Below are 12,746 nucleotides of genomic sequence, written 5' to 3' on the forward strand. Positions count from 1 at the left end.
TAGAGCAGTCTGCAGCAGCTGCTATACAGGCAGTCTGAACCCTGGCCTTATTCTCTACATCAAGACAATTAGTGCTGTTTACTTTGTGTCGTGTAAATAAAGTTTGCTTTATAAAAAAAAAAAAAAAGTGATTGGTTGACGACCTACCCGCCGTCTCCTCCTCCTGCACCGCCCACCTGGTGCTAGCACTGCGGTGACTGGCTGATTCCTCAGTTGGGCGTGTCTTAGCGCTTGGTGTCTGGGTCCGCGCCGTTGGAGCTGCACAGTGCAGGGTCTTCGGCGCGTCTGCTGTACATCTGATGCGGGCGGGAGCCGGAAGCCCGGGCCACTCCCAACCACGTCCGCATCTGCCAGACCTGGAGGAGGCAGCGGCGTCCAGCGGCACAGGTCAGTGTGGACGGGGCATGCTGAGAGCTGTGGTACCTCGCCAGGACTTAGCTGGCGGCTTCTGTTACTTCTGCCACACTTGTGTGTACGGGGGCCATGGGGATGATGCGGTATGGCAGACGCCCCCTTAAGGTCGCAATATGGGACCTTCATCCATGGATTGTTGCCCGTGGCTGGCGCTGCCTTCAGGGGGGCTACCAAGTCCCAGCGGCTCCATTCCCGGGGAACAGTTTTTCCTAACTTTTTTTTTTTATTTCGTTATTTTATGTAATTTTTTTTGTTTTTCGTTGAATGAGGGTTTTATTTTGTGGCACAAGCTGTAGTTTTTATTCGCATTTCCAGGTCCATAGGACTTCTTTATTTTTCTTTCCATATTACTGATCTTTTCTCTTTTTGGGAGGTAAAACGAATGAAATAGAAGCTATTCTGCCGCTTTGATAGTTTGTAATTAATTTTGGCACTCGCTGCTCGGGATAAATAGATCAGTTCTGACAATTCCTCGCATGTCACCAAATTTTTTATTTATTTTTTTCCAACTTTTATGTTAACGATTTTATTCACATTTTGCAATGAAGGATCTTCTATGATAGATATATAATGTTTTATTTAGTTTGGCTTTGGACCTGTGATCGCGTGTACAGTATGACAGATGGTTCATTTTATTGTACATTCTCCTTTACATCCGGTATACAGACACCGGGCCTTGGCGTACACTAGGCCCCGGATCGGCCGCCGCCATGACCATATCATTGGCGTCCTGCAGTCATGTCCGAACAGCTCTCATCCAGTCCAGTCTCTTAAATGCTGTTGTGCTGATTGAAGGGGTTAAACGGCTGTGATCGGAGCCAGCTCTGATTGCAGCGGGCAGGCTTGGGTGTAGGGAACGGGCGCAGCTTCCAAGCCCGCTACCTACATGCAGAGTAGGTATTGTGGGCCACAAGCTGTTTTGCGGGGTGCAGGCGCCACCCTCTGCGATGTTGTTGCTGTAGTTTTGGTGCCCGTACACATTAGATGAATGAAAAGTAGGGAACGTAATAATGGCTATTTCTCACCCTTTCATTCACACGCCTCTCCTGCACCAATGATGTCACATCCGTCTATCACTGGCCTCATGGATCATGTTTGTACACGAGGCACGTGATAGGTGAGATCAAAGATTGGCTGCAGCGGTCACATAATTGCTGGATGTGACGTCATCGCTGCATGATTAGTGGGGATTTAATGGGTGGGTAAGACTATGTGCACACAACGTGTTTTTGGAACAAAAATTGATTCTTTAAATCCTCTATAAAACTGGTACTCTGCAAAAGAATCCATGCGCACGTAGCCTAATGCTGGTTTTAGGGAAAATAAAATAAAAACTAAAGCTGATCAATGCGACCACCGCATGAATTGTTCCTGCCTCTAGTTGTGAAGTGTTTGCCCAACTATGTTCAAGCCATCGCCCAGATCATTTTAATGATCTTTTTACACATAGGCCTGCACCTGGGGACAAGGGGGCATCCTCTGCATCTGGAGGAAAGACACAGGTTCTTTCCTGTAAAAGCAGTGATACTATGGAGCTCTCCGCCACATGTTGTAATGGTTGATTCAGTACTAAAATTCAAGGAGGCCTGGATGCCTTTCTTGATAAATATAATATGACAGGTGTTAGATTAATCCAGGGAGATGGTCTGATTGCCGTATGTGGAGTCGGGAAGGACTTTTTCCCCTAATGTGGAGCTATTCGTTCCTGCCTCATGGGGTTCTTGCCTCCCTCTGGATCAACATGTTAGGCTATAGGTTGAACTCGATGGACTTAAAGGGGTTGTCCACTACTAGGACCACCCCTTCTTGATCCAAATGTTTGGCCTCCATAAAATAATAAAACTTATACTCACCTCCCGTGCTGGCGCCGTTCCCGCGGTGTCTATACTCGCTCTTCCCGGGGCTCCTGTGCGGTTGTTGTGGTACATGACGCCGGCGCCCGATCAGCACTGGCGTCACTGTTCTCCGCCTTCGGACAAGTTGAACATGAAGAGAAAGTCATGGCAGCAGCTGATCTGAGGCTTCCTCTTCTTGCTCAATTCGACAAGAGGCGTAGACTGACGCCAGCGCTGATTGGGTACCGACTTCGTGTGTCGCAACAACAGTACAGGAGACTCTGGGAGAGCGAGCGCTGACACCACGGGAATGGCACGGGAGGGGTGTCTAAACTTTATTATTTTATGGGGGCCAAACGTGGAGTATGAGAAGGGGTTGTCCTTGTAGTGGACAACTTCCTTTAAGTCTATCTTCAACCACAAAACTGTGGATGGTTGGGCTGGTTTGCCACTGTTATAGTAATTTTGGAGAAAGGTGGTACTCCCGAGAGCCACAGACCTAAGCAAAGTCCGAGTCAGTGGGCAGACAGGGACTCTTGGGATCTATGACAGGTTTATTAATGTAAAGGGCGGCATTAATGTGAGGAAGTGAATGGCGCCACCAACGCCAATTGTAACTCCTTGAACACCCCGGTCTTCCATCCAGAAGCTCTCTTGAGTCACCATGGTTAGGGTAATCTTGGGCGGTTGACTTCTACAAGATTTTGATGTAGGTTGTCTAATTTCTTAAATGTTCCAGTAAATGCTTTGAACTCTTCTGTCTGTAATAACCGATACTGATGAAATAGCTGTGATACATCGGATAATGACACAGTATAGCAAAAGTATCAATTGCCTTCATTAGAAGATGGTCAGTCATGGGAGAACTAGAAAAAGGGAGGATGTTGAGCCCCAAATCATGGACCAAACTCCACCCGAGCAGCATGGCCATTGCGCCGCTTATCTCCAATTAAACTACAAAAGCACAAAGTCCTCAACCTGATGAAGATTTCCCTTTGTGTTGGCCTTTTCTAGTAAGGGCGTGAGGCTTCATGAAATGCAACTCAACAGGATAATCCTTGTTCTGTCATTCTTCTCATTCCAGGCCCTATAAACAGTCTCTCTCTTCAACCCTTTGTACACAATGAATAATTCTAAAAAATCGCCCATTAAATTATCAAGCGCCTCCTACAAAGCCTTTCTCCACGCTGCATTCAAAGCAAGGTTATCAGATACCGTTATAAGAGCAGGTAACGGAAACTAAGCCAGTGCTTTGTCCTGAAATCTCTGCTTGTACGTACCAAAATCTCCTTAATTCAGGGTGAAAAGTTGTCGTCCTCTATTCAGATCTTTCAGGGTAAGTTGTCACGGGATGCTTTTTCTGACGAAATCCTTAGAAGAAAAAAATCTGCAGTGCGGTTTGCCGTAGCGTTGATCTTCTCTTCACATTTGGTTTAGTTATACTTTCAGTGATTTCTAGATGTCATTAATATTAACTAGATCCCATGGTTGGATGTACCATTGGTACAAACGTCCCGGGGCCCAAGAAGTAAGGGGTCACTAAAGCCGTAAGAAGCTACTGTCACTGACACAGAGGACCCATATACTGCTCCTGCACAGGGGTCCTCTTCTGTCTGTGCCCACCACTGACTAGACCAGCAGCCAGCCTTAGGGCCCCGTTACACACAACGATATTGTGAACGATATCATTGCAACGTCACCCGTTTGGTGACATTGCAGCGATGTCGAAACGACATCGTTGTGTGTGACACGTAGCAACAATCAGATGGCTGATAGTCTGGGCCAATTTTTGGTCGATGTTCTCCCGCTGGGCAGCACGCATCGCTGTGTGTGACAGCGAGAGACCAACGATCAGCGACGCTGGGAGCTGGTAAACAGCGAGTAACTAAGAGCTGCGCGGCTCTTAGTTACCCGCTGTTTACCCTGGATACCAGCTTGCTCGCTGGTCCTGATCGCTGGGGAGTCTGTCTAACTATGTCCCAGTGATCCCATCCCACGTCGGATCGCTGGGACATTGAAGCGTGTAACGGGGCCCTTATACTCGGCTAGAAGCTGACTGTTACATGATCTACTGGATCATTGAAGGCACCATTAAAGGGGTTATCTCATGATGCCAGCCCCTTTCCATCTGCTCTTTTATGGGAATGGAGCTGCTGAGCCCACACATGCATTACTTGGTCACCGTTTGAATTGCTGGGATGTACTATTTATTATGGCTACAAAATCATAACAGCTTGGGTCTGTGGTGACTACCAAGGCAGAAATATTATTTTTATTATTATTACCCGTTGGATCCCCACCATTCTGGTTTTTGTTGGTCCAGCCTGACTGTTACAACAAATTAGTGGCCACAGGGTCACAGGCCTGACATGTAAATCGTTGATGTAAGGCTGGGTTCACATTGCGTTTGTAGGCAGCGTTAACGCACCCATACACTGCAATAGACGAGCGCATCGCCAACACATGTCATAATTGGCATGCGTTTGCGATGTGCCGTCATCCTGTGACGGACCCTCGGACGCGGTCTGCAGCGTTCGGGGGTCCGTCACCGCTAGTGCAGATAGGGAAGCTGCGCTAGCCTGATCGCTGAATGCGATCACAATATGACAGTAGCGTTAACTCAGTACGTCAACGCTATGTGTTGAAAGGACTGCATAAACGGAATGTGAACCTAGCCTTAGCGATTGGCTGCAGCGGTCAAGTGACTAATCGGATGTGATCACTGCAAACCAATGGTGAACCCTTAGGGTTTTCTGGCCTTGAGGTACAAATCGCCAGTCACTATGTGACTGCAGACTTGTGAATCCTAACAACGTGCACAGTGCGCGCTGTCAGGATTTTCCAGTGCCTGGAGCTGGTGGGCGCGTGATTGCAAGTATACGATTTGTATACATGCAGTCAGGTGCCGAAGAGACGTCTAGTTGGAATATGGCCAGAAGTAAGCAAATCACATACTTGCGGTTTACATGACCGCCCACTCCCAGCATTGGAGAATCCTGACTGCGCACTGTGCATGCTGTTAGGACTCACAAGTCTGCAGTCACATACAGTGACTGTAAACTTGAGCCCCAAGTCCAGGCAACCCCTTTAAATAGCTGTAAATCCTCTTCTAAGTGATGGTTATTTTTTATTTTAAGGAGTTAAAACTTAATCATTTTATTAAATGTCCACCGGATTGGTGAGGGTCTGACCCCTGGGACCCCAACACTGTAATATTTATAACGAATGCTATGGAGTCAGCGTTTTTCCAAACTTTCCGTGCCTATACATGTTCTCGCCTACTATAAGTGCAGTTTTCCTCTGTAATATATTACCGCACAAGCTGCTGCCAAGCTGAAAATCCAGCTGGAGGGAATAAAGCGCGCTCGGGCCGCGGCTCTAGAAGGGGCCGTTCCCAGAATTCCATATATTTGGCTGACTATCATTGACCCCCACCAACACGTCTCTCCCCTGATTCAGCAGAACGCCTGTGAAACCGAAAAACAGTGATGTCGCAATGCTGTGACACTGCCTCCATTGTATACATACTCGGGAATAGCACGGCGTAAGGTGAAATTTAGCCACGGGGTATAATGCAATGCACGGCGTGCGAACTGTGACTAATACAGAGACCTAATTATATTGGCATATACAATTACAGTGTAACCTAAGGCCACAGCTTTAAGGTGGTGTCCCATAAACCACATTTATCACCTATTCACAGGGTAGGTGGTAAATAGCTGAGACCTCCCTGATCACGAGGGTCCCAAAGAGGGATGCATAACCACCCCTCCATTCACATCAGAGGCCTTTGGGATCACCGTACTCCGCAGTCAGACCGCCACTGATCATACTTCACAATACTCCATATATCCATATATAATACGTTTTAAGTCGGCTTTAAAAAGCACCCATCACCATTTCTATTTAAGAAAACAATGGGCACCTGCAGATAGATGATCATACTAAATAATTCCTATTAACCCCTTAACCCCCAAGGGTGGTTTGCACGTTAATGCCGGGCCAATTTTTACAATTCTGACCACTGTCCCTTTATGAGGTAATAACTCTGAAACGCTTCCATGGATCCCGGTGATTCTGACATTGTTTTTCTCATGACATATTGTACTTCATGTTAGTGGTAAAATGTAATTCATATAACTTGCGTTTATTTGTGAAAAAAAGGAAATTTGGCGAAAATTTTGAAAATTTTGCAATTTTCCAACTTTGAATTTTTATGCCCTTAAATCACAGAGATACGACACACAAGAAACTTAATAAATAACATTTCCCACATGTTTACTTTACATCATCACAATTTTGGAACCAAAATTTTATTTTGTTAGGAAGTTATAAGGGTTAAAAGTTGACCAGCGATTTCTCATTTTTGCAACACCATTTTATTTTTACGGACCACATAGAATCATAGAATCGTAGAGTTGGAAGGGACCTCCTGGGCCATCTGGTCCAACCCCCTGCTCAAAGCAGGATTCGCTAAATCATCCCAGTCAGATGTCTGTCCAGCCTCTGTTTGAAGACATCCATTGAAGGACAACTCACCACTTCTCGTGGCAGCCTGTTCCACTCATTGATCACTCTAACTGTCAAAAAGTTTTTTCTAATATCTAATCTGTGTCTCCTCCCATTCAGTTTCATCCCATTGCTTCTAGTCTTTCCTTGTGCAAATGAGAATAAAGATGATCCTTCTACAATGTGACAGCCCTTGAGATATTTGTAGACAGCTATTAAGTCTCCTCTCAGTCTTCTCTTTTGCAAACTAAACATTCCCAAATCCTGCAACCTTTCCTTATAAGACAGGGTTTGCAGACCGGTCACCATTCTGGTTGCTCTTTTCTGAACTTGCTCCAGTTTGTTGATGTCTTTTTTAAAATGTGGTGCCCAAAACTGGACACAATATTCCAGATGAGGTCTTCACACTTGAAGTCACTTTGAGGGGTTTATATGATAGAAAATACCCAAAAGTGACACCATTCTAAAAACTGCACCCCTTAAGGTGCTCAAAACCACATTCAAGAAGTTTATTAACCCTTCAGGTGATTCACAGGAATTCTTTGAATATTTAAAAAAAAAATTAACATTTTAACTTTTCACAAAAAAAATACTTCAGGTTCAATCTTGTTTTTTTATTTTACCAAGCGTAACAGGAGAATTTGGACTGGAAAAGTTATTGTGCAGTTTGTCCTGAGTACGCCGATACCTGATATGTGGGGGGGGAACCACTGTTTTGGCGCATGGCAGAGCTCAGAAGGGAAGGAGCGCCGTTTGACTTTTTCAATGTAAAATTGGCTGGAATTCAGATCGGACGCCATGTCACGTTTGGAAAGCCCCTGATGTACCTAAACAGTGGAAACCCCCCACAAGTTACCCCATTTTGGAAACTTGACCCCCCAAGAAACTTATCTAGATATGTGTTGAGAACTTTGAACCCACAAGGGCTTCACAGAAGTTTATAACGTACAGCGGTACAACTAAAAAATCATTTTTTCCGCAAAAATGATCTTTTCACCCCTAATTTTTATTTTCCCAAGGGTAACAGGACCCTAAAAGTTATTGTGCAATTTGTCCCGAGTACGCTGATACCCCATATGTGGGAGAAAACTACTGTATGGGCACACGTCGGGGCTCGGAAGGGAAGTAGTGACGTTTTGGAATGCAGACTTTGATGGAATAGTCTGCGGGTGTCATGTCGCATTTGGAAAGCCTCTGATGTGCCTAAACTATTGAAACTCCCCACAAATGACCCCATTTTGGATACTAGACCCCCACGGAACTTATCTAGATGTGTGGTGAGCACTTTGAACCCCCAAGTGATTCACAGAAGTTTATAACGCCCAGGCATGAAAATAAAAAAATCATATTTTTTTCCACAAAAACGATATTTTTGCCCCCAATTTTTTATTTTCCTAAGGGTAACAGGAGAAACTGGACCCCAAAAGTTGTTTTGCAATTTGTCCTGAGTATGCTGACACCCCATATGTGGGGGTAAAACACTGTTTGGGCGCATGGCAGAGCTTGGAAGGGAAGGAGCACCATTTGACTTTTTCAACGCAGAATTGGCTGGAATTGAGATCAGACGCCATGTTGCATTTGGAGAGCACCTGATGTGCCCAAACAGTGGAAACCCCCAATTCTAACTCCAACCCTAACCCCAACACACCCCTAACCCTAATCTCAGCCCTAACCCTAATGGGAAAATGGAAATAAATACATTTTTTTCACTTTCCCTAACTAAGGGGGTGATAACGGGGGGTTTGATTTACTATTTATGGCGGTTTTTATGTTTGGCAGCTGTCGCACGCTAAAAGACGCTTTTTATTGTAAAAATAGTTTTTGCATCCCCACATATTGAGAGCTATAGTTTTTCCGTATTTTGACCCACCGAGTCATGTGAGGTCTTATTTTTTGCGGGACGAGGTGACGTTTTTATTGGTATCATGTTCGGGCACGTGACATTTTTTGATCGCTTTTTATTCCGATTTTTCCGACGCAGAATGAACAAAAACCAGCGTTTCATGAATATCTTTTGGGGGGTGCGTTTACACCGTTCCGCCTGCGGTAAAATTGATAAAACGGTTTTATTCTTCGGGTCAGTACGATTACAGCAATACCTCATTTACGTTTTTTTTATGTTTTGGCGGTTTTATGCAATAAAAAAACAATTTTATATAAAAAATTATTTTTGCATCGCTTCATTCTGCGAGCTATAACTTTTTTATTTTTTCGCTGATGATGCTGTATGGCAGCGCGTTTTTTGCGGGACAAGATGACGTTTTCAGCGGTGCCATGCATATTTATATACGTCTTTTTGATCGCGCGTTATTGCACTTTTTGTTTGGCGGTATGATAATAAAGCATTATTTTTTGCTTCGTTTTTTATAAGGGGTTAACTAATGGGATAGTTTTATAGGGCAGGTCGTTACGGACGCGGCGATACCAAATGTGTACTTTTATTATTTTTTTTTTTTTTTTTTATTTCCAAAAAATGAATTTATTAGGGAATAATTTTTTTTTTTTATTTTTTTTAATAATTTTTACTTTTTTTTTTCTTTAACTTTATTACATTGTCCTAGGGGGGTCATCACTGTCCTGTGACAGATCGCTGATCTGTCACATCACAGATCACTGTAACAGATCAGCAATCTGTCACAGGCAGTTCTGCAGACTTCCTCATGCCTGTGCTCTGCAGGCAGTGAGGAAGCCGGCTCCCTGAAGGTCCCCGTCGCCATCTTGGATCCGGGGACCTGCAGGGAAGGAGACCCCCGCAGCAGCGCGCTGTATATTGCGCTGCTGTGGAGGGCTCAGGGAAGCACGGAGGGAGCCCCCTCCCTCCCGATGCTTCCCTTTAACCCCCGGTACACCACGATCGTGTTGTACCGGGGGTTAAAGGGAAGCATCGGGAGGGGTTAATGTGTCGGGGGCGGTCCGTGACCGCCCCTGACACATTGTGCCGGGTGTCAGCTGTGGTAATCAGCTGACACCCGGCCGCGATCAGCTGCGCTCTCCCCATGAGCGCAGCTGATCGCGCTAGACGTACTATTCCGTCCATGGGATTTAGGTCCCAGGTCACATGGACGGAATAGTACGTCCATTGTAGGAAAGGGGTTAAAGGGAATCTGATTAGTTTCTTGCCATGTAGTCTGAGAGCAGCATAATATAAAGACAGAGACCCCGATTCCAGTGACGTATCATTTACTGGGCTACTTGCTGTCATTTTGATAAAATCACAGTATTATCTGCAGGAGATTAAAGGACTAGTAGACCTGGTGCCAGGTAGTCCAACCCTGCCCCCACCAGTGATTGGCAGCTTTACTCACACAGCTGCCAATCAGTGATGTGGGCGGGATTACCCCAAGCTCAACATTCAGAAAACTGCTAGATCTTCAGCAGTGAAAACTGATTTTATCAAAACTGCAGCAAGCAGCCCATTAAGTGATACATCACTGGAATCAAGATCTCAGCCTCTCCATTATGTTGCTCTCAGATGGGGTAGCAAAAACCTCCTGAAAGATTCTCTTTAAAAAAAAAAAAAAGCTTACAACTGTCACAAATGGCTTCTTAAAGGACTCTAATTTGTAGAAAAAGGTCTTATCCAAATTTCTGGCTACCAGGTTGTTGGATCCCACAACCCTCGATGGCTCTGGAAGTTTAGTTTAGACTGTGAAATCTCACACTTCCACAACAAGGAGGGTTGAGGAAGCCAAAACTCAGTTCCGACTTTTGCTGCAAAGTCCAGTTCTTTAGGGGGCCATTTTGAACACTTCTAGGAATTTTTTTATTTGTTTATTTACAGAAATCATCAGTCTGCCCTTTTAATTAAAAAAAAAAAAGGTAGAGGTGCTGGGATTTTTTTTTCACCTGATGAAAAAGCATTCAATAGGTTTTCTGAAGTGTCTACTGCTTAAAAATAACGCGGGAATGCACATGCCATATATAAGTATTTTCAAGCTATACTGATCTATAAAAGGATTGCAGTGAAGGGAGGAGGTGACCTGTGACATCACCTATTGTAAATGGAGGATTCTGTATTATCTGTCATTTTAATCCTGTCTGTGATGATATTGAGACTATTGAAAAGTCTGATGAATGTGGGCATCGCGAGATGGCCATCACTAGCCGTGTGGTTGGCCTGCAGCTGTTTATGGTGTATGGACTGGTTCTGTCTCACTCCTGGCAGCCATTTTTCCCAACGTGTGATGAGCCATCTTTTGTTTCATACTTGTGGGAAAGCGTTCCACCGATCACCTTGAATGTGACTTTCCTGGTATGAGGGACTATATTCCCTGTATATTTGTCTATGGCTTATGATGTGAGATGTTTTCCTGCTTTCTCGACTTTATCCTTTTTCTTTCAACTTTCTTCAGGTGTGGTCGACTGATGAAGACTAAGGGATTAACTGTGAAGGCCGAGCTAAGACTCCACTAATATTGGAACAAACGTTTGCTTACAGTAGGTTCTGTTCTTTGCATTATAACATTCTGTGCTTTTTATGACCAATTATGATATAAATCTCCTAAAGCCCTCCATACACAATAGATGTTTGTCGGACAAACGATTGTAAGATCCTTGGACTCCTCTGGCAAAGGCTTATCTCACCGAGAAGGGGGGTCGATCCAGGGATCTAGTCTGATTGCTGTATGCAGTCTGGAAGGAATTCCCCCGATATGGAGCTATTAGTGTCTGCCCAATGGGGGTTTTAACTTCCGCTGGATCAACACGGTAGGCTATAGGTTGAATTCGAAGGACTTAAGTCTACCTTCAACCTTAAAACTATGAAACATAAGGATTGGCTCCCCAAAATCGGACATTCCAGTTCCTTGTCATTCTTGATATGTATTGTCAAAAGCCCCTATAAACATTAGAATGATCCCAGTGGGTTCAACCGATGCTAATCTAAGATGTCCCGGGGTTTTTTATTCTAAGCCGTTTTGTAAATACTTACTGTATTATTTCTTCTTTTTGGATCAGAGACTAGATGTTTCATACGAAGCGGACTCCCATCAATTCAGTTCTTAACTTCCAAGGCTGAGACGCTGCGAAGATGTCAACGAAAGCTCCCATCTACCTGAAGAGAGGATCCCGCAAAGGAAAGCTGAGAGATGTCCTGTCTCCCGACATGATAAGCCCTCCACTCGGAGACTTCAGGCACACCATACACATCGGCAGCGGAGAAGGAGATGTTTTTGGAGACATTTCTTTTCTGCAGGGAAAATTCCACCTTCTCCCTAAACAAAACAGTTGCTCTTCTACTTCTTCATCGCCCGATGCCACTCCGCCTCTGTCGCATTCGCAGATGCCATCGCCGGTCTTAAAAAATGCCATCTCCCTTCCTACAATAAGCGAGCCGCAAGCTCTCTCGCTTCTTCAGGCCCCACCACCAAAACCACCTCGGCTTCACCTGGATGAGAAGAGCCCAGTGAAAGAAATGGTCAAACCCTTACAAGTGATGGATAATGGCTTTACAGCGGAAGTAAAGGATGAAAAGTTCCTTGCTCACGCCGGGTCTCTTCTCTCCCTTCATGTGGACTTGGGACCTTCGATCTTGGATGATGTCCTACAAATAATGAACAAAGAGTAGACATCTCAGGTTCTAAAGTGCCAAAGTTCTCAAACTGTTCATATGTATTTTAAACACTACCAAGGTTTTAGGAGTTTACTGTTTGGGCAGCGACCAGAAATGATTTCATGCTGCCTTACGATTACTTCATATAGTCTACACATGCTTTGTATCTCTGAGAACCGGCCAGATACTTTTTGGGGCTTGTACTGGAAATGGACAATCTGGATCGTATTTGTGCATACGCTATGCAATGATGCAACGCCTCCACAAAGCCAAAGCATCTCCAATTCTTGTAAAAGTGCTTTTCATTAACACTTCTAGTGCCTTCTTGCCAGGAAATGATGAATGACACTTTATTTTTATTTTTTTTTCTACTTGGACTGTTTCTATGTCCAAGTTTATAAGGTTCTTAAGATGTAATACAGAAAGTTATTTTCGAA

The 12,746-nt window shown here is 44.5% G+C and overlaps 2 protein-coding genes and 1 long non-coding RNA gene across 3 annotated transcripts in view; 2 read left to right on the top strand and 1 right to left on the bottom strand.

Moving 5' to 3' along the window:
* POLA2 (DNA polymerase alpha 2, accessory subunit) overlaps positions 1-11,766 on the top strand; it is a 117,912-nt gene extending 106,146 nt beyond the window's left edge. Inside the window, exons 19-20 of the mRNA XM_073554518.1 lie at positions 11,111-11,195; positions 11,715-11,766. Coding sequence (XP_073410619.1) covers positions 11,111-11,134 — 24 coding nt within the window. The 3' untranslated portion in view covers positions 11,135-11,195; positions 11,715-11,766. The remainder of the gene's footprint in view (positions 1-11,110; positions 11,196-11,714) is intronic.
* Positions 9,195-11,114, bottom strand: LOC141058314 (uncharacterized). Its single transcript, XR_012222137.1, has 2 exons — positions 9,608-11,114; positions 9,195-9,571 (listed from the first exon to the last, which is right to left on the bottom strand). It is a non-coding gene; the product is annotated as an uncharacterized lncRNA (long non-coding RNA).
* Positions 11,767-11,787: 21 nt separating the features above from the next.
* CDC42EP2 (CDC42 effector protein 2) lies at positions 11,788-12,746 on the top strand. The gene has a single exon (XM_073554519.1). The coding sequence runs from the start codon at positions 11,788-11,790 to the stop codon at positions 12,322-12,324; it is 537 nt and encodes a 178-aa protein (XP_073410620.1). The 3' UTR covers positions 12,325-12,746.

This window comes from Dendrobates tinctorius, unplaced genomic scaffold (assembly GCF_039654945.1).
Source record: "Dendrobates tinctorius isolate UK_male_01 unplaced genomic scaffold, ASM3965494v1 ptg000211l, whole genome shotgun sequence".
Classification (NCBI taxonomy): Eukaryota; Metazoa; Chordata; class Amphibia; order Anura; family Dendrobatidae; genus Dendrobates; species Dendrobates tinctorius.